General features: G+C 36.1%; 4 protein-coding genes across 5 annotated transcripts in view; 3 read left to right on the top strand and 1 right to left on the bottom strand.

Annotated features, from left to right (window-relative positions):
- The first annotated feature begins 80 nt into the window (after window positions 1-80).
- On the top strand, window positions 81-3,176 carry LOC102589254 (mediator of RNA polymerase II transcription subunit 30). 2 transcript variants are annotated; one of them, XM_006357014.2, is made up of 4 exons: window positions 81-615; window positions 1,967-2,065; window positions 2,644-2,778; window positions 2,856-3,176. In XM_006357014.2, exons 1-3 carry the CDS (start codon window positions 217-219, stop codon window positions 2,740-2,742), a joined length of 597 nt encoding a protein of 198 aa, XP_006357076.1. In that variant the 5' UTR covers window positions 81-216; the 3' UTR covers window positions 2,743-2,778; window positions 2,856-3,176. The 2 variants fall into 2 exon arrangements, with proteins under 2 accessions (XP_006357076.1, XP_006357075.1); XM_006357013.2 differs by having other exon boundaries at window positions 2,644-3,176.
- Window positions 3,177-4,358: 1,182 nt separating this feature from the next.
- LOC102588931 (conserved oligomeric Golgi complex subunit 2) lies at window positions 4,359-6,912 on the bottom strand. The gene has a single exon (XM_006357012.2). The coding sequence runs from the start codon at window positions 6,738-6,740 to the stop codon at window positions 4,512-4,514; it is 2,229 nt and encodes a 742-aa protein (XP_006357074.1). The 5' UTR covers window positions 6,741-6,912; the 3' UTR covers window positions 4,359-4,511.
- A 1,071-nt stretch (window positions 6,913-7,983) lies between these two features.
- On the top strand, window positions 7,984-14,131 carry LOC102588607 (ER membrane protein complex subunit 4). The gene is made up of 6 exons (XM_006357011.2): window positions 7,984-8,181; window positions 8,358-8,414; window positions 10,837-10,990; window positions 11,200-11,297; window positions 11,432-11,497; window positions 13,663-14,131. Exons 1-6 carry the CDS (start codon window positions 8,053-8,055, stop codon window positions 13,693-13,695), a joined length of 537 nt encoding a protein of 178 aa, XP_006357073.1. The 5' UTR covers window positions 7,984-8,052; the 3' UTR covers window positions 13,696-14,131.
- A 1,990-nt stretch (window positions 14,132-16,121) lies between these two features.
- LOC102588275 (probable monogalactosyldiacylglycerol synthase, chloroplastic) overlaps window positions 16,122-23,425 on the top strand; it is a 13,058-nt gene continuing 5,754 nt past the window's right edge. The window contains exons 1-7 of the mRNA XM_006357010.2: window positions 16,122-16,215; window positions 16,294-16,938; window positions 17,211-17,383; window positions 19,944-20,105; window positions 20,182-20,323; window positions 22,461-22,685; window positions 23,273-23,335. Of these exons, the coding sequence (XP_006357072.1) occupies window positions 16,414-16,938; window positions 17,211-17,383; window positions 19,944-20,105; window positions 20,182-20,323; window positions 22,461-22,685; window positions 23,273-23,335 (1,290 nt within the window). The 5' untranslated portion in view covers window positions 16,122-16,215; window positions 16,294-16,413. The remainder of the gene's footprint in view (window positions 16,216-16,293; window positions 16,939-17,210; window positions 17,384-19,943; window positions 20,106-20,181; window positions 20,324-22,460; window positions 22,686-23,272; window positions 23,336-23,425) is intronic.

Below are 23,425 nucleotides of genomic sequence, written 5' to 3'. Positions count from 1 at the left end.
CCCCCCAAAAATTCAATTTTGACCCAAGTAACTTGATTTTGGGCTTGATCCAGTAATAGATAGCTCCTTACCGGCCCAAAAAGTATACGCCACGCATAAACGACGTCATTTCATGCTTAAATTAATTCTCCTTAAAACTTCTCGTACCGCCGATCGCCACCACTACCGCCGCCGCCGATCTAGGGTTTTGACAAGCCGGTGATATTTTTTTCCAGAATGGAGGACAAAGGCACAGTTACAAGCCTTAAAACCATACAAGAACTAGCAGTAGAAGGGCAAAAGCATTTAGAAGATACAATAGAAGCAGCACATCAAATTCTCTCCGCCATGAACGATGAACTCTGTAATCCATCACTTTGGTCCACTCTAAATACAGCTGCTTCTTCTGCGTCGGCGTCGGCGGCGGGTGGAGGAGTTGGTGCTAGTGCTGTTTTGAGTAACGGACAACAGCTCCATACAAACGGCGACATTTCGTCTGATACTTCTTCGTCTTCTTCTGCTTCAGCTCAGCATTTGGATATTGGTGGTGGTGCTCTTGATGAATCTCGTCTGCGTTATAAGTCCTCTATTGCTTCCTTGCGTTCTGTTCTTACGGCAATTTCTAATTCCCAAAAGGTAATTCTACGTATAGAAATGCAAAAAAAATTTAACATTTTTTTTTAATTGTGTGATATTTGTAATTTGTATGGTTAAGATAGTGATCTAAGTAAAAGTTAGTTTGATGTAATCATGAATCAACTATGGCTCGATCATAAACTAGTTGGATTCAGCTATATGAATGAATCACTTCTAGTGAAGTCCATTAAACAGAAAATGTGTAAAAGACTGGGGCGTTGGTTCAATGCCAAAGGTAGATCAACGTGACGCAACGAGTTTGGATCCAACGTAGATAACCTCTAGTTTTAGAGGTTCCCAAAGGTTAAAACTATTGGATACTGGAGTGAAGTGGTTCCATAAGGATATGGAAGATTCGTATACCTCCTCCATCAACTAGCTTGAGGTAGGTGGTGTTGGTGTTCTGTTAGATGGTAGTTTTGATTGGGAATGAAACTAAAATAGATATTCTAGAAATGCAGTTCCTTCGGAGTACTACAGGAGAGAAGCATTATACAGTTTGAGCAGCAAAAAAAGACGTTATCTAGCAATAAAGGTAAATACAGTGTGAAGAGAGTTTAGTGATTGATCTTAATAAAAAAAGAAAGGGTTAAACAGTTTTGGTGATTGATCTGGGAAAGACATCATGTGGTTATATACTAGCACAATTTGCCTTCACCAATATGAGCAACATTTGTACATGGCAATTGTATATTTTGATGTTCTAGATATGGTGATAAGATTTCTTGACTTATGAATATAATATTCAGTTGTTTGATTATCCCTCGTCATCAGCTGATGAAGCTCAACTGTGCTGCTTACTATTTTTTTGATTTGTCTTATATCCTTCTGGGTTTGTGGGTGGCTGTTGGGGCCTGGGGGTGGGGGGAGATATTTAACTATGTTTTCCAGGTTGGTCTTGTTTCCGCTGTTTAAACGCTCATGAGATGTAAGTGTTAATACCAAGATAAACTACTGCATGTTATCCTTTTCAAGAAAGACTTATCACTATAATCACATCTCAAAGTCCTTGGTGTTGGTGTATGGATTGCCTTACATTTGTGCATTTGGAGAATCTGGTTAAGCATTAAGAATTTTGTTTGTTTCTATACAGTTTTAACAAATAAATCACTGATGTTGAGTGCCTTTTTGTTGCTCAACATATGTCCGACTGCACATTAAATGAGTTCTTTTAGTAGCTTCTTTCTTTAGAATTGTGCTAGTATTTGCTCCATTTTATCTGCAAGTTGTCAAACTCTCCTTCGTGTTGTCTCAATTCTCATGATTAACAAGTAATATTTTCTTGTACGTTTTGGAAAATTGTTGACTTATTGTATGATACTTCACACTCATTACTGGCTTTGTTAGCTAGGCAAAAGCATTGGAAGCTGCTTCTGCTAGTGGTTCACTATCTGCAGCAGATCAAGCTGAAATTGAGCAGCTGGAAGACCGGGCCTCTTCATTAAAAAAGGTATTGATGACATATCAAGTTTTGACATCTTAGAATTTCCTTGGATTTTTTTTGTTGGTTTTTGGGATGCATGGTGGGTGGGGGTTGGTGAAGCGATTGTTTGTGCCAATATTTGAACCATGACTGATGTCTTCCTTGATCCATTGTGTAATTTCTTATTCATTAAAACGATATTGAGGTAAACCACATGTTACATTTCCATTCCGGACAGCGGACACACCCCAAAATATCTTATTGTACAAACTTTCTGAAGTCTCAATATTTGTCACAACCTCAAATCTGAACAATGTGATTTTGTGATAACATATGAAAACTTGGTTTCGACATCCTCTGCTTGTTGTACATACTGTATTATTATTAATTTTATTCCTATTACGTTAAAATTAGTCAAATTGTGTTTCATTTGCTTTATGTCTTGTCTCCCCCTAGTGGCTATGAGAAGTCCTCAAATGAAGGTAGAGTTTTATCATACTTGAGTGCATGCCTAAAAGTTTTCTATTATCTTACGGTAGTGAAAAAATCAAGTTGCTATTGTGGTCAAGATTTAAAGCATATTCTATTGTTCTTACAAATTGCAGGAGCTTGTAGACAAGAACAAGCATCTCAAGCTTCTGATTGATCAGCTTCGAGATCTTCTTGCTGACCTATGTACATGGCAGAGTCCCTGTTCTACATGACTCTGCTGCTATAACTTCAAGCAGATAATTAAACCGGTGAGGTGTTAGAGATGCCAAAAAAGAAATGTATTCAATCCTAAGAAACTGTTTTATTTTTCCCTTCTTTTGTACAGAAGTTACTGCTAGATTTAAACAATTGATCATCGTCGAACACCTGCAATGATGCTGCTCGCGGTGCTACTGTTGTTTATGTTTAGATGTTCTGTCTGGTCTGAAATGAGCTGAAAATGTGTAGAATATATGATCTGTTAGGGTGGGAAGACTGAAGAGGGAAAAGGAGAAACCTTTTGATCTTTAACTAATTATGCTAAATTTGTTTTGTTGTACACTATAATTGTCTCCTTGCAGCTAATTGTGCCTTGGTTTGCTCTGTTAAAGAAGCCCGTGAAATTGTTTAGTAGCATTACAAATCTATCATAGAGCTTTGTTCATGAGGCCTCAAAAATGAAAAATAATGTTGGAGACCTTATAAATACATCGTATTGTAGATGTCTATTATATTTTTTTTTGGGGACAAGTTTGAAATCAAATAGACAGGTTGCAAGTAGCTTCTTGAAAATCCTTGCAGTGCTATTTCTATTAATTTGCACACTTTTAGATAAGATGGTCACACTCTTCAATACAGTTATCAGAAATCCCATGATGTGTTTACACATCACATCCCTAGCAAAATCAGCATTGACACTTGATCACAGCACACAGCCATGTCCACTCTGTGACTGGCTATACAAAAGTGTATGATTTGGTTCAGATGATAAACAAGATGACTCTGATGAACGGATCAAACACAAATAGAGCCTTCCCTTATCAGTTATCACCAGAACAAACATTACATTTGGGAATCTCTAATTTGTCCTACCACAAGGGATTATACTGGATCAAATTATGGTCAGTAAAGTCATTTTCAGCTTGGAATTGGCAAGACATTCTTCTATTGATAAAACTTCAAGATCGAATTAGCACAGCAGATAAACAAGACAGAAAAACTTAAACTCTGTTCAATTTGTCATAAATCTTACCTACCAATATATTGCAGAATGCAACAAAACATAGGAAAAATGTTTGAATCATTAAACAAATAAAATGGAATACTAGATAGAGAGGAATGGAAGATACTTTGAAGACAGATTCGAAACATCTCAGAAAATCAAGTGGAACTGCATTGCAACTTTCTGTTTTGGTGTAAAGAACACTGTATAGAAGAAGTTGAACAGTTTTTTTGGGAGGTCTCCAGCATGTTCTTAGTGCTGAGGATTGAGGAATACTGCATACCAGTTTCCAAAAGAAAAAAAAAACAGCTCCAAGATATGAAAAATGGGTTCTTGATTTACAGGAAATAGAGAAAGAAAGAAGGGGGAAAAGATAGAAGGGAAGGGAAAAGGAATAAAAATGAGGGTCTGTTGTCCATCTAACCAATTCATCTTATCATATGTGTACACAAACACTAGTACTACCATGCAGTGCAATTCATCTGTCTGAATGGAGAAAATTTAGCTGTTAATCTATGTTGATCAAAGGGAAAATGAAGTAAGTTCTTTTATTTCTAATTAAGTAGCAGTCACTCTATGTATGTATGACTTTGGGTTTGGGAAAATCCCCCTTACAATATTCAGATATCCACCACAATCAGTATCCATATCAGGAGATCTCAGAAATCAATGGCAGCTTTGTTACATCAAAATGATAATATAACAGAGGGGAAACACAATAAGAAAAGAATGAGATATTGATACAAAACGAAGTAGACATATAAAATAACCAAGTCTAAACTAGAAGCTTATTGTGTTTTTTCTCTCGGCAGGGGCAACACACTGCCATAATGATTGATAAGGTGGAATACTAGCTGCATCCACCCCAAGTAATGAAAGGCTCCGAGCATATTCCTGAATATCAAGAAATAATTGCATGCAGATTTTGTCAGTTTCAGACAAATTGTGATCCGAAACATCTGAGCTTGCTCCAGCTCGTCTTTGAGCACCCAAACGTAGTTTTTGAAGAGAAGATTCCGTTCTTCTACTCATATTCACAAGTTCTGAAGTTAAATCATTGTAACGGTGAGTTATTTCCAAAGCAGCACCTTGCAAGAGCTCATTCCTCGTCTCATTTGTCAGACATGTTGCAGCCCTTTCTCCCTCCAAAAATTCCTTCAACGGACGCAATACTCCAGAGACATATGGAGAATGCCTGACTGGGAGAGGCTTGTTAGTCATCCTGTAGGTAGCAGTTATCCCTTTCAATTGCCTCAAGTCCTCTACAGATTTCTCAACTATTGTCTCAATGATTGCACTCATCACAATTGGTAAAAGACCCTTCAGGGACTTCCCACCTTGTAAAATACTCTGTTTTACAAAATCACAAACTTCAGCAGGGCATGACTTGAGCAACTCAAGTATGTGTTCAAGGTAATCACCACACACATCCTCCCCCAAACGGTTCAAATCGTGAACTACGTATACTAAATCGTCAGGGACTGCAGAAATAGCCCATTCAAATCCTGGGTTTGAGCCCACATTACCAGCTTTACGAGCAGCCAATCCGGCAGATAACCAGCTTGAGAATCTGGACATAAGTTGCAAAGACAAACGCAAGAACCTGTCTGAGCAAGATAGGACAAGAACATCATCTCTCCAGCAAGATCTTAAGCACTCTAAAAGAGCAATACTCTGCTTCAAAATCAATTCTTGAGGCTTCCTCTGATCAGAGGCCACTGGGACAAGACCAGCAACACTAAGTGCAGAATCAAGAGCCCCAGCTATCTCTTGGAACCTCAATGAGAAATAGACACCCACATTCCATTGCTTCATGAACTCAATATATGCAGCTTCAGACCGAAACTTGACTACTTCAGATCGTGAGGGACAGTAACCTTCTAAATGTGCCAGGAAATCCAAGCTTGCTTTGTAATTTTTTAGAAACACAGTAGGCCTTCCGGGAGAGAACACCACTGGTTTTCCTTTTTGGATAGCGGAGTGAACCTCTTTAAGGATAGAATTCGCAAGGAAGCTAGAAACATGTAGACCCGAATTCTCAATAGAGGATATATCCAATAGAAACTTACAATCATCCTCTATATATTGCTTGATCTTAACATAATCCTCCTCAAGTTCATGTCCAGATGATCCACCAACAACTCCAGATGGATTTTGCGGGATAACTTTTTGGATCAAAGGTCCCACTATAGTCGATCGAAAAGTTTCCTCCGCATTCTTGGTATTATCAATGGCAGCATACGCACGCAGGCAGTTATATATAGCATTAGCATCCCTATATTCAAGTCCATCTACAAGACAATGTCCTAAGCTTGTATCTAATAAAGAACTAGCATTCTGTATTCTCTTCTCCATATTCTCAATAAAAGGCATATTCTGTGCATGAGAAATATAAAATTTTAGCCTATTCATTTCACTAGCAATTCTCTCTAGTAACATACTTTGAGTTTCCCTCAAATTAGATCCACTCTCAACATAATCAGTTTGTCCACTTGGTAACTCCTTAATCAATTTTTCAACTTTAGAAACAACATGAAAAGTATCAAGCAAAAGTTCAAGAACTTCCCTGGCTTCTCCAGCATCAGCTCTTTGTTTAAGCCTGTTTTGTAAAGCAGCAAGAGACCCTTCAACAGCATTACGAAAACCATCAATTTTCTCCCTGATCTCAAACAACGGAGCCCTCATACGTACAACAGAAGCATCAACATCAGTAAGCTTCGTACTAAGGCTAACAAAATCAGCATAATCTCGATTGATGAGATCCACAAGGTCACGCTGAAGCGACGTGAAGTGAGAACGGAGCTCCGAACGGAGAGTTTCAAGGGGAACAAAGGTGCGTAAATCGGAGATATATGATTCTGGATCGAAATCTTGAGATTGGAACAATGTGGGGTTTAGCCATTGTGGTGGATTTGGGTCAGTTGGGTCTCCGAATAGGTCTGTGGCGGAGCGTGGTGGCGCGTGAGTGGACTGTGGTGAAGGGGGTGGTGGGGATTGAAGATCTTGCATCTGGGTATTCGCTAAATTCGATCAAATTGCTCTGAATTTTGAGGATATGCAGAGAGTAATCAAGATCTGAAAGTGAAGAAATGCAAAATTTCTATTGAAACTCTTCACTCTGTGTTTACTTAGTAGAGAAGAATTGAAAATGATCAAAATGGTGCTTAATGTATGAGATTTGGTTGCATTTGGTCCTTTGACTTATGTAAATATGAGTGATTTCTAATATGTATAATCTCACTTCGAAATTACATTGATTATGTTGTTATAATTAATTTGGTTTTATGTCGTGTTAGCAAGGATAGTTGTTTGTTTTCCCAATATAATATTATGAGGTTTTCAATATTTTTCTATGTATATAATCTACTTAGCTCAACTGAAAATATTATAAATTTTCTTTTATATTTCATTGAATATAATTTCTTCAAATTTTGTTTCTCTATATCGAAAGTATTTTTTTAAGTGAGAATTAGGAAATTTGATGTGTATTGTGAATTCAAATTGAATGATATTAGGAGATATTATTTTGTAGCTTATTAGCTTGTGTGAAGTACATATATTGAGAGTCTCTGCTTGTTTCAACAATAATTATTTTAAGACTAGAATATACTTCAAATATATATTTCTATAAACAAAAGTGAAGACTCGTAGGTTATGATCCCAATTAACTAACTGGTAGACCTATAAGAAATTCAACTCACAAATACGTATCAGGTCATATAAAGAGTGACAAAATATTAAATGAGGCTCTAAGATAAATAATATACACTTTATTTACCAAGGGGTAAAAGTGTAAATAGATATTACTTAACGGGTTAATGATTTATACCATAAGAAATTTGAGTAATCTTTCCCCATATTAATAAACCATTGACTATAAAATTTAAATTTAAATAAGTTCACCAATTCAATAACTCAATATCAATAAATCAATTTTACGATTGCCTCAGTTACAGTTCAATTTTAAGCAACCTTATGAATGACTTTATATAGTGATGAACCACGATATAATTATAAAATATTATATTCATTACAATAATCCAATTATATAACATAATGTATATCAAGAAAGAATACGTAACAATCATCCAAACAAATCAGTCTAAACATATGCAAAGTGCAAGTGCAACTAACTTTTTCCCAAAAATCAACTTCAATCCTCATAACTTTTTTTAATTACACTTTACCCCTCTTATTTCTTACCCTTGTGGCATTCTCCACCTTATAAAACCAACAGAAGACTCCCAAAGGCCAAAACTCCTAAATTTCATCAATCAACGAAAACACAAGTGTGTTGTGGTGTATGAAGTGAAAAATCGCCATGGATAAAGGTAAAGCAGTGATGGGTATGGGCCGTAGATGGGCAGTAGACTTCACAGATAACTCTACTTCTCCTCCCTCCCGTGACATCCCTGATCCACTTGGATTCACTCGCGCTTCTCAAGATCAGGTTTTTTTTTTGCTTTACCCAAAATTATACACGATTAGTTGATTTAGAGCTTGTGGGTTTGTAGTGGGTGCAGTTTATTGTATATATATATGTGCTTAATTTTTGTGTTCTGGATCGGCCGCTGGATTCATGTTTCACTTGAGTTTAATAGACGTGATGTTTATGCTTTTTGTTAGGATGATTCAACTCTGAGTCGTGAAAAGAAGAATGCTGAAGCCAATTGGAAGTCCCAGGTAAAAAAGCTGGTTTTTTTTTGTTTGTTTGTATATTTTGTTTTATAATGATTTTTTTGATAGGAAGACTTCGAGTTATCTGAATGAATGCTCCATAGTTTGTGGTCATGGCTGGATTCACCTCTAGGGTAATGAAGGCCAGTACACCCATTGGGTCCATATATGTATACTTCCCTCTGTTTCAATTTGATTGTCTTAAAGGGCATTTTGATACGTTCTATGTATTTTTAGTTTTAGACCACAAGATTCGAAAGTCTTTTTTACTTTCTTAAACTCCGTGTGAAAACTAAGTGAGTAGTTGAGTTTTATTTGAAAGATTTTTTTGTACTAAATTGGTAGCCTTTGTTGCAAAGGACTTGTGAGGACACTGATGATCTGTGATATATCTTTGTTAGTGGTACCAATCTAGGAGGATTGTGTTGTGATGGGTTTGGTTTTTATATAGCTTTATGTGCTAATTCTACTAATTTGTGACTAGATTGTTGACTTGTTTTAAAGGAAACATGGAACCTTCAAATAAAATGTTTGTTCGTCATTTATTCCATTCTAAGTACTTTGATTAATAGTTTTCTAGCATAGGAATATGCTTTTTAGTGTAAGATTCTTTGCTTGCTTCTTTCGGCCAGCTCAACGGATGAGTGGCCGTGGCTACCCACCATGCCTGACCCTTTATCTTACTATAAGAAGAAAGAGGAGGACAGAATGCAAAAGTATGTGATACAATAGATAACCTTAAGCAGTTTCGCAACCCTCTTGATTGATTAACGGTAGTGAACTGTCATTAGACGGTTTTAAGTTCCATAGATTGATTGTCAATGTGATAAATAGTCAAACCATGATGAATCACAACTAGGATGGTATTGCTGCTTTTATGATTCATTGCATTCATGTATTAGCCTTTGATTTGAGTGTACTATAGTATTATCCTTGCCTATTGCCATGCACCAAGTTGACTGTTTGAAATATCTGCTGCTGCTCAGTGTATGCGTGTGTCTAATTTAAGAACAGGAAAAGGCTTTGGTATCTTCTTACAATCATATGGTTTTTTAATATAAAGTTGAAGAGTGATGGAATTGGGATCTGCTACTCTGGCATTGTTAATGAACTGATAAAGCATGGTAATAATGGATATCTGGATTCTTGAATGCAGAAAGCACTATACAATGGGGATATAAAGAACTTTGAGTTGTCATTTCTTTTGTCATCATACTGGGATCGGTAGTGTAAGTACCAAAACAACTCAGAGGAACTTCAAAGCTCGTGTGTTGTGCCATGAATTGGATTTGGGGAATTATAGTGTGCAAATTACATTAAATTGCTCACACTAAAGAATAATTTCTGAGGAATCTATGTTGAGAGAACGCGAGTGAGAATCAATTTAGTTGCATTCATTACCCTGAGATTATTCCTTCACCTCTCACGTTTGTCTCGTGTTTTTTAATCAGTAGACACTCTTGCTTTACCTTAAGAATTCAAACATAGATAGGAAAAGGATTTCAACTTGTCGACTTTTTCACATGCATTACTGTAGTGTTGGTTCTTTAGGGAAAAGCTAGGTATTATTATATGAACTAACATGCAGAACTTTGCTGCTTTTGACAAAGATTTAAGGGAAGTTTAGTAGAAATAAGATTAATACTTGATAAACAATGTATTTATGATGACCTGAAACTCTATAATGACATAAAGTAACAGGGAGAAGCCAGTCTCATATTTTGGTAAAGTTCCCAGTTCAAATTTTAGCACCATAAAGGAAAATAAAGCATTTTACAGAATCAGAACTATACACTACACAATTGTGAAGATTTTTTCACTGGAAAATTAACCAAGAAATAGGCACATCTTTTTGAAAATTGATGTGTAACACCGAAACCAAACTTTTATTTTAACCTTAAAATTGATTGCTTTTCACAGTGCGACCAAACTCTTGGTAGGCCCTCAAAGATAATTCCCTGGCCAACCCAAATTCAAAGCAGAGACCTCATGCTATTTTGAGCAGCAACATTTTTGAAAACTTATAAAGATGTGGGCTCTAATGAAGATATCATTTGGAAATTCCCTGAAAAGAATATCTTTCCTAGACCGATGTTCTGCTTTTATGATTTCTCGAGTGTCTCTAAATGTAATAGATGAACCTTTTTTTAGTTCTCCAACAGTTATATAGTCAAAATTCCCTTTATTATAAGTTGATTATTTCTCAATTCTGGTTTACAACTAGTAGAAGGTGATTAGGTTTACTGTACATGTTTAGATTTATAGCATAGGTATTAGGATATTCAAGATGATTATGTACTCATTAGGCATTCTATAATTAGGAAATATTCTGTATTTCATGGGGCCTAAGCTCAATATATCAGGAACTCTTCCATTGCTTCACTTTTCACAACAATCATGTACTTAATTTTGATATTCATTGGAACAGAAAGCGTGGGAAGTGGCACAAGCACCTTTCAAGAATTTGATGATGATGGGTTTCATGATGTGGATGGCCGGAAGCACAGTTCATTTGTTTAGCATTGGTATCACAGTTTCAGCTCTGTGGCAGCCTGTCAGTGCTCTTCAAGGTGTTGGGAAAGGTCAGCATCATATCAGAAACTATTGAATTAACTGCTGTATACTTGTGTAGTTAAACTCTGACTAGAGATGGATTTTTTGGCTGAAATTTGTCTCAAATTTAGGCAATTTCATACTGTTTGTACTTTCGCTGAATTAAGCTATGACTTGATTTGGCTTCTCCTTTTATTTCCTTTTACTTATTTCTTCTATTGTTTCCTTTCTGGGGCAGTTTTTGAGCCTTACAAGGACAGCAAAGTGGATCTTCTTGGGCCAAAATTAGTATTTATTGCGCTCAATCTAGTGGGTTTAGGACTGGGCGTCTGGAAGGTAGATATTCATCTGTTTCACACATGTTATTCAGCATCAGTTCTCTGAAGATATTCATCTCTTTCACACATGTTATTTGACATCGGTTTCTCTGATAAGTGGTTTGCTAACATGGAATTACGTATACTTTGCAGCTTAACACTTTGGGTCTTCTTCCAACTCATGCGTCAGATTGGGTTTCATCCTTGCCACCTGCCCAGGTTAGATTTTTAGAATTAGTTGTATATCAACTCCTTTTCACATATATGAATTGAGGCTTAGAAATCTTAGGCTGTCGATACTGTTTGAAATATGTTTCCGAAAGAGATATTGGCATATTCTAGTCTAATATGGGTACATGAGCTTGAGCAATTCTACTTACCCACCAAGTCATTGTCATCGAGCTCCTAGAAAATGGAACTGATGTGGTCCATGAAATAATGAAAATCCAAAGAAAGATTGTGTACTCTGTTATGTTTCACAAAGAGATGCGGCATATTCTTGTCTAATATGGGTAAATCAGGCTGAGCAGTTCTACTTTTCCACCCAGTCATTGTCAGTCATCCTGCTCCAGCTTATGGAAATGGAATATATGTGGTCCATATAATAATGTAAATCCAAAGGAAGTTTTTGCTTGAAAGGTTATATAATTTTTTATTATTTATGGGAGGAAACACTTTGGTATACCAGTGTTTATAAAAAGGCATAGAACTTACTGATAAAATGATCTTCATGAAAAACATCAAATTTTCTATACAAATTGAAACCTCACGGTGTACCAAAAATAAATAGGGGATACGAGATCCTCTACTGTACAAAAACATTTTGTCCTTCAAATGCTTATTTCACATTTTGTACACAATACACACGAGTGCTCTTGGAGCAACATCCCACACTCTTCGTCTTATTCTCCGTTTTCTTAATGTTGAGCTGAAAAATTCGTCCTTCACAGTGTGTGGAATCAACAATTGTAGCCCAAATCATTTCTAGATTTCCAGCGTGAGCGAGATGCTATCTGATAATGTAAGGGGAGGTAGTCCGTGCTCACCAACTCTTAAACAGCACACCAATCTGGCATTTGTAGTTCTCCTTGTCCTCAAGTTTTCAGCAGTCAGAATCACCTGTTTCTCTTCTAATCACATTGACATCCTGATGATCCCAATTTATTTATGTTAAATGTGTCTAATCAAGAGCCTATTGTAGTAGGACTTTTCAGAAAGCAGCCCACTATTTCCCGCTTACTACTTCCAAGAATTTTGATTGTCATGCGAAGAACTCTGCTTATAAGAAATTCATTTAGAATTTAGAATTTTGTTACCTCCCAGCCCGGAGGTTCTTCTAAACCTTAATTCCAGTGAACTTTCCCTTCTTGTAACATCTGAACACTTACTGACAAGATTATGCATATGTTTTGACACATGAATCCCAATGCATTATTTATGTACTACCTGTGTCCCTTACCTGACCCTGCACACTTCCCCTACCCTGAAAGTGATGTTACCTTCCCATCCGTTCAAAATTCTGTAGATTTCACTATGAGATCCCTCCATGGAGTGTGTTCCTCTATCCTAAATATCTTATAGCCATTTCTGGGATACGGCCTTGTTAAGCAATTGGAATATCTTTCACTCAAGGTGATCCAAACTCTTTGGAGTTGTAACCGTCTCTCAATTGACCAATGAAACTTCCTTGTCCCATCGTGAAAAGTTCCTTTTGTACTCTATTCACTTAAGCTGTGCCTGTGACACTGGTCGGCACTTGTTACAAAGACATAAAGTATGTGGGTAAATGGGTTAGAGGAAAGAGTTGCACCCGACTTGCAAGGTGAAGACTCAACACTCAAAAACACCTGGTCTGCCTGATAAATGTATTATCAATCTCCACATCCAATTCTGCTCAGCATTTGATTCCACTTGGATAAATCTGTTAATTCGCCCCATGTAATCTCTCACCAGTACATCTCTTCTACTCACTTCTTTTTCACGAAATTTTTGGTGGATCTAAAATGAAGTTGAATTTTAGAGACAAGGAATAAATGAAACAAATAAACCATGTTTGCAATTTCTCAGTAATCTATATCTTTTTCTCTTTTTGTCCTAAAAACAAATTTTGCATCTTCCGACGTTTTGGACTTCTGTTGTTTTCAATAAGTTGGTGTGATTGAGAACTACTTTTAATCTTATTGAGTTTTCCTTTGCACATATTTGTCCTTCAATTCTGTTGTCTTCCCTACTTTTATGCAGATTTTAATCTTTATTACTGTTCTATCTAGCATGCGTTTTCTCTAGCTGTTATGTCTGGAAGTGGTTGTTTAAGAAAATCATTCATGAATTTATTGTCCTAGTACTTTTCGTTTTCATAACGTTTTGGAGCCGTTGAAATGCAGGAGGTTGAGTATTCTGGTGGAGGTTTCCTTTGAATTAAACAAGACAGAAGATCTTGAATTTGGCCAAGATAGAAATTACACTTCTTGAAGCAGTAGTTTGACAATATTTTCTTGATGCAATTGAGGATAAAACTCGAGATACTTATCGTTCATTTCTCTCACGATATCTATCATTATCGTCTCACAAACTGCATGATCACTTTCCTATCTTGCTTATCCTCTCAAGAACCTATGTTTCTTGCAGCCATGATGTTCTTTTGGAGTAATGTTTTCTAAGGAACCACTTTTATGTCATATAGCTATGAATACTTATCTATGATAGTTGAAATTCCAAGCATTCCCACATCAATTCCAAATTGTGTGTATTTATTATTGACTGTTAGCATCTTCAATATAATGGGTAGACCACTTTATACTGTACATTTAACAACTCTAAAACTTAAACATGATCAACATGTTGTTCAGTTTTTATGCATGTTGCTTTTTTGGGTCAATATACTACCTAGTACTTTCTTCTAAAAGATTTTTATTCAACATCTACATATTTTTTTATATCATATAATATGACTCTAGATAGGAAGGAGTGGAGGTCTCGTATTAAGGTTGTAGGTTAGTAGGGCTAGCGTGTTGTCTTCCCTTGCAAGGGTATGGGTTGTTAGCATTTGGAGTAGACCTAGCCTTATGCTGTTTACTGCGTTTCACGCATCGCATTACTTTCTTGTTGTTACTGTCTCATTTGTTGATTATACTCTATCGTTTGTATTGGCTGTTATGTTTTATTTATATCTCTCCTGTCACTTAGATTTGTTGTTCTTGAGCTGAGGGTCTCCCGGAAACAGCCTCTCTACCTCCACGAGGTAGTGGTAAGGTCTGCGTACAATTTACCCTCCCCAGACCCCACCTAGTGGGATCTCACTGGGCATGTTGTTGTTGTTGTTGTTGATCAAACTTGTTACTCCGCAAAGGTAGGGGTAGGTCTGCATATACTGTTCCACATAATCTATCTTCTTTATATTTCATTTGTGAGATTATACTCTGTATAAAGATAGGTGATCCAAATAATATGTCGAGTTTCAATGGATAAAGTTTCCATAAAGTTATTGTCAGTGTGATGAAGAGGCATTATTTGAGTTGTGAACACAAGCTTATTCAAAAGTGCAAGTCAAACATTGTTCATTATTGTTTTTTTTTTAAAGAAAGCTTTTATTGGAGCTTATTTACAACAATATATTAGTGTTGTTATTGGGAACCCATTTAATTTATATAATATTGTGTGATTAATTATGCTGAAATTATTTTTTACTCTGTGTTTTAAATTAATATATTAAAAATAACATACATTGCTATATTTCTAAGAAAAGATTATTTATTTATAAAAATACCCTCCATATTCTATAACTTTATATACTTTCTTTGCAAAGCTTTATTGTTCATTCTGAAAAATGAAAGCAAAAAAAATTATGGGGCGAGTACCATGATATTTATGTTTGAATTTCAGTAAAAACAAACATATTAAATAATTTCTGTTTATTGGTATCATAGATAGAGTTGTCAAGTATTTATGTTGATATGAGATAACATTGTTTTTATGCGGAAGTTAGTCGAAGCAAGCACAAATCACCTCTTTCGAAAACAGATAATTAATCGTTTTCTTCTCACGTTGTCGAGAGTCCGAGACATTAAAAATATTCAGAAAGGCATTTCGGAAACCGACCTGATTATTTAAATATGTATACATATTGAACATGTGCAAACCGCAAAGCATTTACTTTTGTTTTTTCCAATGGATACTCAATTGGTCAATGTGGTAAACTTCACCGACCAATCCTATTTGTGTTTGCTTTCAATGTAATGTTGGTCAACTAAATTCTTTTTCACAATAAAATAAAAATTTAGGATAATTTGATTGGTGGTTAAAAAAAATAAATAAATTTATACACTAAAATTAATATAGTTAATATTATAGTTGGTAATTGCTTTATATAAAATTTAATACATTAAATACTGTGCTTTGATGATTATTTTACAATATGACATAACTAATTTATGTGAATTTTTTTTTCCCTTTTAACCGATCTCAAAAAGAAATTTTATATTTAGTGCTAATAATTTAATTTTAAACCTTTTTTTTATAAGAATAATAGCCATTAATTTCTATGACTTATTTATAAATTCTAAATTTCAAAAAATTCTTTTTTCTTGAATTCAGTGTTGAAACGGACATATTTACAAAAATTAAATAAAATAAAGTTTATATAAAATAAAAAATAGAACAATTGACTTCTGCCTAACTAATTCCATTATAATTTATAAGTTTATAACTCCTTTTTTTTATTTCACATTCGATATTCCATATCAAACCTGACTATTTCGAATTTGAGCTACACAATAAAAATAAACCCCTTTATAACTCCAGCCAGCAGCCAGCAAAACTAGCCTTCAATTTTTGTTGTGTGAGTATTTAAAAAAAATAAAAATTCCTCAGCATATTACATTCTTTGTTCCCCTAAATCTTCTCTTTGTGGCTCTCCAGCCTCCTCCAAAACACACACAGTACCTTTCATACTACTTGGCTTTTTTATTAGTGACACTTTCTCTCTCTCTGTGTACTAACTTTTTCTTGTTATGTAGGATTCTTGATGCCCCAGAAGAAAAAAATCCAATCTTTATGTTATATGGAAGGACCCTTTTAGATTTTAAATTGATTTTGAACTTCTTTTAACAACCCCTTGCAATAACAGAAGAGAAAAAATGATGCAGCATTCTTCTGTGACTCAAGAATCTGCTAACCCTTTTGGTTTTGTATCTCAAAAAGGCCCCTTTGTATTCAATTACTCAAATAGTAACTGTAATTTAGATGCATATTCAACTTTGCTGTCTAATTACTTGTATTTTGATTCTAGTGGAAAGAAAGATTTTTTGAATTGCATGAATAAGCCAAAGGCTGTATCTTTATTGAGTTTGAGTACTAGTAGTAGGAGTGCTTCATCAAGAATTAGTAAAACACTTTTTCAGTTTAACAAGGCTATTAGATTCCATTGTGAGAAAATTCCTCTTGGGTTTGCCTCAGTTGGTGGAGGGGTTCATTGTGGGGAGAGCAATGGGGTTAGAGAAGAGGGGAGTGTACTGGAGAATGAGGGGATACCTGTCAATGGTGTCGAATCAGAACCTCCAAAAAAGATACTTATTTTGATGAGTGATACTGGTGGTGGTCACAGAGCCTCTGCTGAAGCTATTAGGGCAGCGTTCAATGAAGAATATGGAGATAAATATCAGGTCAGTTTTGATGGACTTCTATTGACTTCTCATGTAATAAGCTTAGACGATTTACGATTTAGAGTCAGTGGGTTCAGAGTGAGTACTCTTAGTTTTACGTTTGTATTATCTGTATATATATATTGTCTGAATTGAAAGCATTGGATTTGGTTGAACTTGCTGCGAGGGCTATGCTAATAAGTTGTGGAATTATGTGTGTTTTATGTGATAAAGAATGAGAGATATGAGTATGTCTGATTTTGTTATATCCATTTAAAGAGGGTGCATTGCAGGTGTTTATTACTGATTTGTGGGCAGAACATACACCCTGGCCTTTCAACCAATTGCCACGGAGTTACAACTTCTTAGTGAAACATGGCTCTCTGTGGAGAATGACATATTATGCTACTGCTCCTCGTTTAGTTCATCAAACTAATTTTGCTGCTACATCGACATTTATTGCTCGGTAAGAATGACTTTTTTGATTATGTAAATCCCTTAATCTGTTAGCATCAATGATATCCTTGACATGACTAAGATTGAATGTTTGATTGATGAAACTGTTGGTAAATCTCACAACAAATATGCAGTCCTTCCTTCATCATCATAGTGCAGTGTTTGTTTTGCAAGATGTTTTATATTTCGATACGGTGAGGTTCTTTTTTCTTTTATCATCAAAAAGAATCTGTTGTCTATTTTGTTGTGATAGTTACTGTAGGACATTTGTTGTAAAGAGAATTTGGTATACTTTTCTTTTAAGAATATTGGTAAAGTCTATTCTGCAATCTGCATCCCTATTTTAAATGTGCTGAGAGCTAGATGTGCTTTGTATCACTATCAGGCTTTATGTGTTTGCTTTCTGCATCCCTTTTGAATAGCATTTAACTGAATCAAGAGCGTGAACTTGAACATTGGTACATATTCACGTGTGGCTTTAGCAAATTTGTTATATCAAGTAGCTAGTTATCATTCAATGACAAGCCACCTCCTATGGTCTTATTTCAAGGTCCATTGCCAGGAGTTCATCCTTAATTCTTCATCTTCTGTCATTGTTAAGAGCATAAGGTGTTTCCTTTTGTTTTGGTTTCTGCAATTTATGGCGATTGATTATATTTTTGAAAAGTGCTGGTAAAAGCAATCATCTACCGTTTAAAATGAAAGAACAATGTGAAGTAAGGTATGGAGTATTTTACTTTCAAAGTTGGATGTTCACCCCAATGAGAAGCCATATTCTTTTCAAAAATGGATACACATAATCTATTGAATTCCAACTTAGAACTCCTTCTACTGTAAACTACAGTGTGCCTACTTGGTGCTTTTCACAGTTAAAGTCAAAGGTCCATTAGTGGCAAGGTGGGAGACTTAAAAAATATTTTGTAGCAAGCTAGTTGCTGGGTAGAATTAGGTCCAACGTCCTTTTTTCATAGTATGAAGGCTAGACCCATTTTCTTTCTTGGTATATTATCGCACTCCAGATGTCTAGCCCTAGACGTGCATGGGACGTTACATATTTCATGTTGGTTGAGGTAATGAGGAGTTATCTCCTTATATGGTCTTTTCCTTTATGTTGATCGGACTCTTCAATAATGTCGACGGGTGCATGTCTGATCCAGATCAAAAGTAGAGTATTTTTGGAGGATTTGACAAGTGTGTGGCAACATTTTTGGAGAGTCCGACACGTGTGCGGCAGCATTTTTGAAGCGATTTTGTAAGGATATCTGCTAAATGGTCATTTAATTTGAACATAAGGGTGTGGCATAGTGGTCAATAAAGTGGATACAAAGCTCAAAAACTAAGGTTTAAATTCCAGCAAAGACAAAAAATACTAGGTGATTCCTTTTCATCTGTCTAAGATTTTGTGGGTAGATTTTTTAGTATATATGCTGGTTGGAGGTAGCAGGTACCTGGTGGAATAGTTAAAGTGCGTGCAAGTTAGTCCAAACACCACCGGCACCGTTATAAGAGAAGATCATTTAAATAGGATGGAGGTTCTAGTGGACCATGTCTACCCTGGAAGGGACATGGATTCCCGCCTATAATCGGCCCAAGTGGCTGAGCTTATGTCATAATAGTTTAGGCCATATATCTTTATTAAAAAATAGTCATAGTCATTTATTTGAGTGTGTCATTTGACAACAAGCCTAGTTTTAAGACGATTAACTTTCTCATCTTGAATTGGCTTACCTTGACTATAAACACTCAAAAGCATTTAATTGTAGTTTTATCTTGTGATAAAGGAACTATCTTCCAAATGCCATTACCACATTGAATAGTTATTTCATTGACAATAACCTTGCATCAATCAAGACGAGTCATTGCTTTTTTCATAGTTATACCTATTGGGACAACGGATAAATTTGTAAAAGAATATGTTATTAAGGAGATAAATAGGTGAATCTGTGTTTTTGTAAAATGTGTGCTTCATTAGTGTCAGGCTTTTGCTTCTCACCCCAAGAGTCTTGTCACTTTTTGCCTGTCTAAATGACCTGTATATAATCCTCTTGACATAATACAAATTACTTCTTATGTGTGACTCAATTCGTATGGTGCAGTTTTTTTGGTCAGTAATTTGCGTGGTACGATATATTTGCTATGTCCTCTTTGATTCTGTATTTTTCTTTTCTAATTGACTTGATATGTGTTACTTGAGCCGAGGGTCTTTCGGAAACCACCTTTCTATCTCCACAAGGTAGGGGTAAGGTCTGGGTACGCTCTACCCACCCCAGAGCTCACCTGTAGGATTATACTGGGTATGTTATTGTTGTAATAATTTGCGTGATACGATACTATCAGTTTTCTACTTATGTTTCTCCTATTTCTCAGTTAATCGTTTCTTTCGGTTCTTCTCTTAATATTATGGCTCTTATGACATTCTGTTGAATTTTTTCCTTCCATGCCTTTAGTATAAACATGGACTGGTTGAACGTCTATATACATATCTGCACCCAGCTGTAGGCTGACTAATTTTGATTTTCCCTTGTAGCAGCTTCAGTTGTATAACAAGCCTTCTCTCCTACTTTGTGCAGTGAGGTTGCTAAAGGTTTAATGAAATATCAGCCTGATATTATTATCAGTGTTCATCCTCTAATGCAGCATGTGCCTCTTCGCATTTTGAGGTCCAAAGGTCTCTTGAAGAAAATCATATTTACCACTGTTGTAACAGATTTAAGCACTTGCCATCCTACATGGTATATTTTAGTAGTTATTCAACCATTCTGTTATTTTGATACTTGTACTAATTTTGCTTTGCAATTTCATATTTAGGTTTCACAAACTTGTTACTAGGTGCTACTGTCCATCAGAAGAGGTATCAAAACGAGCACTGAAGGCTGGTCTCAATTCATCTCAAATAAAAGTTTATGGGCTTCCTGTACGACCGTCATTTGTGAAGCCAGTTCCTCCCAAGGTAGGTGTAATTCCTCTACTTCCTCTTGCCCAGGGTGCATGGAAACAGGGAGCCCTGCAATCTTACTTCTGTATCTTATGCATAGTTTTATTTTTTATGTTTTATTGAACACTATGCGTAGGTGTTTATTTGCATTAAGAATAATTAATTCCATCCATGTCCCAATCCAATCTATTCTTTTATGTTTAGGTGTTGCAAAACAAAGCTCTGGCATTTTGCAGCGTTTTGTTAATTGTAGTGAGTGTAGGAGTGTGAATGGAACAGTGCCATCTCATAGGTGAATTTTAAGATGCCAAGAGGTAATATTGACACTATAGAGTGTGTAGATATATCCAGAGTATAACTGAGAACATTCCTCCAGATTATGAGTGAGATTATTTAGGCTGCAAAGATGTGTTCCTTTTGATATGGTAAACACCATCCCCTCCCCCATTATGTGCTGCCCAAACAGTGGTCGTTTATCACTTTGCTGCCTTGGTTACTCAGACCTCCAACCTCTCGTTTCCACTATGCTATTGTTCAGTTGTCTTTAAATACTTCTTGTGCCATTTTGCTCTACAAGCCATACTATACAGGATAGAGGAATGAGAGAACCGATTGCAGCATTCTATTGCATGAGGCATTTTCTTTTTGAGAAGGTAAAAATTATATTAAACCAGCACCAAGAAATGCTGCAAAAGTATGTACATCAGTTGCCAAATCCAGAACTTCAGAGTATCCCTTTCCTCTTCTTGTAGGGCATAAGATCTAAAACTGATTCAGCATCATTTTCATATGCTTCTTTACACCAGAATAAAAATAGTGAAATACAAGTCATTTTCAGAACATCTTGAGTTCCTATCTCTCTAAATTCTCCACCAGATGCACGCAGGAATGGTATCCCACCGTTTGGTTTGGCTTTTGGTCAAGCTGGATCTGTTCCAGCTGCTCAGTGGTTCACAGGGATTGTTAAGCATCACCCAGCTGCTTAATATTGCATGAGTCTATATTGAAATGTGATCTGAATAAGCAGCTAGAGATATCATCACATCCTTGATAGTTGATAAACTTGAACTGAATAGATTGCTTGTTGCAGTAAGAGCTTTTGATGGTGCCTCAGTATTTATATTTGTGGATTAGCTCCTTATGTGCTACCATTCCTATCCACTATGATAGGGATGACCACTGTTGGCTGCTGGGAAGGGGAGTTTGGGGTGGAATTTACCAAATCATTAGGAAAAAAAGTGGAAAGAATAGCAATTGTAGGGGGTGTGGGACTGTTACCTCGAAGATAAACTCTTGGCTGTGTGACTTGAATTTGGTTTAAGCAATGAATATATTGAAAAGCGATGCCGTTTCCTTACCCTGCGAACTTACTTGCTTTTGTATTTTATTTGTGTAAATCCAGATCACCTGAAAGAAGAAAACTGGAAAGACTACATTGATTATTTGACAGTCATTGTAGTGAATCTCAATGGTAAAATAATTATCAAACATTACCTCTGCCATTCCTGCACTACAACCTTCCAAACCCCCTTCTACTTGTGTCCAGGATCATTTAGACTTCAAGTAAGATCAATATTAAGCAATTTTGTCCAGGATCAATTAGACTTCAGGAAAGACCAATCTCAAGCATATTCTGATGTTCTTCTTCATGAAAAGTGTATTCCATTTTGAAGTTTAGAGAGTGCTAGAATATTTCCCTTCTTATCTGTGGCCTTATAAGTGATGAACTTTTCTGGCCTTCTGCGGGTAGAACTTTCAGATTGCAAAGAGCTTTGCTTTGTTTCTTATACTATGTAACTGTGTAAAGATCTTAATCCTCTATGTTGGATAAATGTACAACAGGATCAGCTGATGCATTGTGGTAGAGCGACCAACTAAAATAAGGACTTGTGAATTTGCAAAAAGATCTAGGACTGGGGTGTAAATAGAACTCTTTCCAGTGCTCAGTAAAAAACTTTCTCAAATTGCCCCATTTTAAAGAGATCCTTTGCCAGCATCTTCAGTTTCAAAAAGAGATCCTTTGCCAGCATCTTACCTCATTCACTTGTGACTGAATGTTTACCTTATTATTGGGCTCTTATAGTTTCTCATATTCTTTGCACCATCTCCCACATGATCAGTGCTTTTTAGACTATTTTCTATCCAATTCTAGGTTGAACTGAGGAAGGAACTTGGAATGGAGGATCATCTCCCAGCAGTACTACTGATGGGTGGTGGAGAAGGAATGGGTCCAATAGAGGCTACTGCTCGAGCACTTGGAGATGCACTGTATGATGAAACTATAGGGGAGCCAATCGGTCAGGTCCTAATAATATGCGGGCGCAATAAGAAGCTTTTCAACAGATTGACTTCAGTGCAGTGGAAAGTTCCTGTTCAGGTATTAGTCACTGAAACTTTGCCAGCCTGATGTTTTCACACTAATCTGTTTGTTGTATTATCTGAAATTGTTGAGTATCTCTTAAGAAACACTCAATTGTGAGGCCTTTTTTTTCCTGTTTCATGTTGGTTGGTGTGGTAAGCTTGGTATCCCATAATCACACCATTCTATTGTTGATATCAGACCTCCATCTTCGCGCGATTTCCCTTTACACCTTTCCCATTTGACTGGTGTACTAAGATTACCATGTATCATAAACTTTTACAATTATATTTTTAGATCATGTGTAGCCATCCTTATCAAGTTTTACTCAAATAATAAGTCAGTGATCACAGACAAGGTGGTTATGGATACGTAAAGACACGAAGGCTGGTAATCGTCCATTTACATTTTAAGTTAGGGTTTATTGTCAATTTTCATACTTAAGCACTGTGGTTTTCCTTTTAATCTACTTAGAGTAACATTTTCCTATATGTGAGTTGCAGATGTATGTGAGTGACTGATTTGTAATACCAAATTACCAATGTATGTAGTATATATGTTCAAACATTTATGCGTCTCCTTAGGGTATCTATGTCACCTTTCAGGTAAAGGGGTTTGTCACTAAAATGGAGGAATGCATGGGTGCTTGTGATTGCATTATTACCAAGGTTTGTCGCTTTCTTTCAAGCTGTTTTCACTAAAACAAACTGAAAAATAAAAATGAGACCCCCCCCCCCCCCCCCCCACCCCGCAAACAC

Source organism: Solanum tuberosum, unplaced genomic scaffold (assembly GCF_000226075.1).
Source record: "Solanum tuberosum cultivar DM 1-3 516 R44 unplaced genomic scaffold, SolTub_3.0 scf00240, whole genome shotgun sequence".
Classification (NCBI taxonomy): Eukaryota; Viridiplantae; Streptophyta; class Magnoliopsida; order Solanales; family Solanaceae; genus Solanum; species Solanum tuberosum.
Note: the sequence above shows the minus strand (reverse complement) of the source record. Positions and strands in the feature narration are given on the sequence as shown.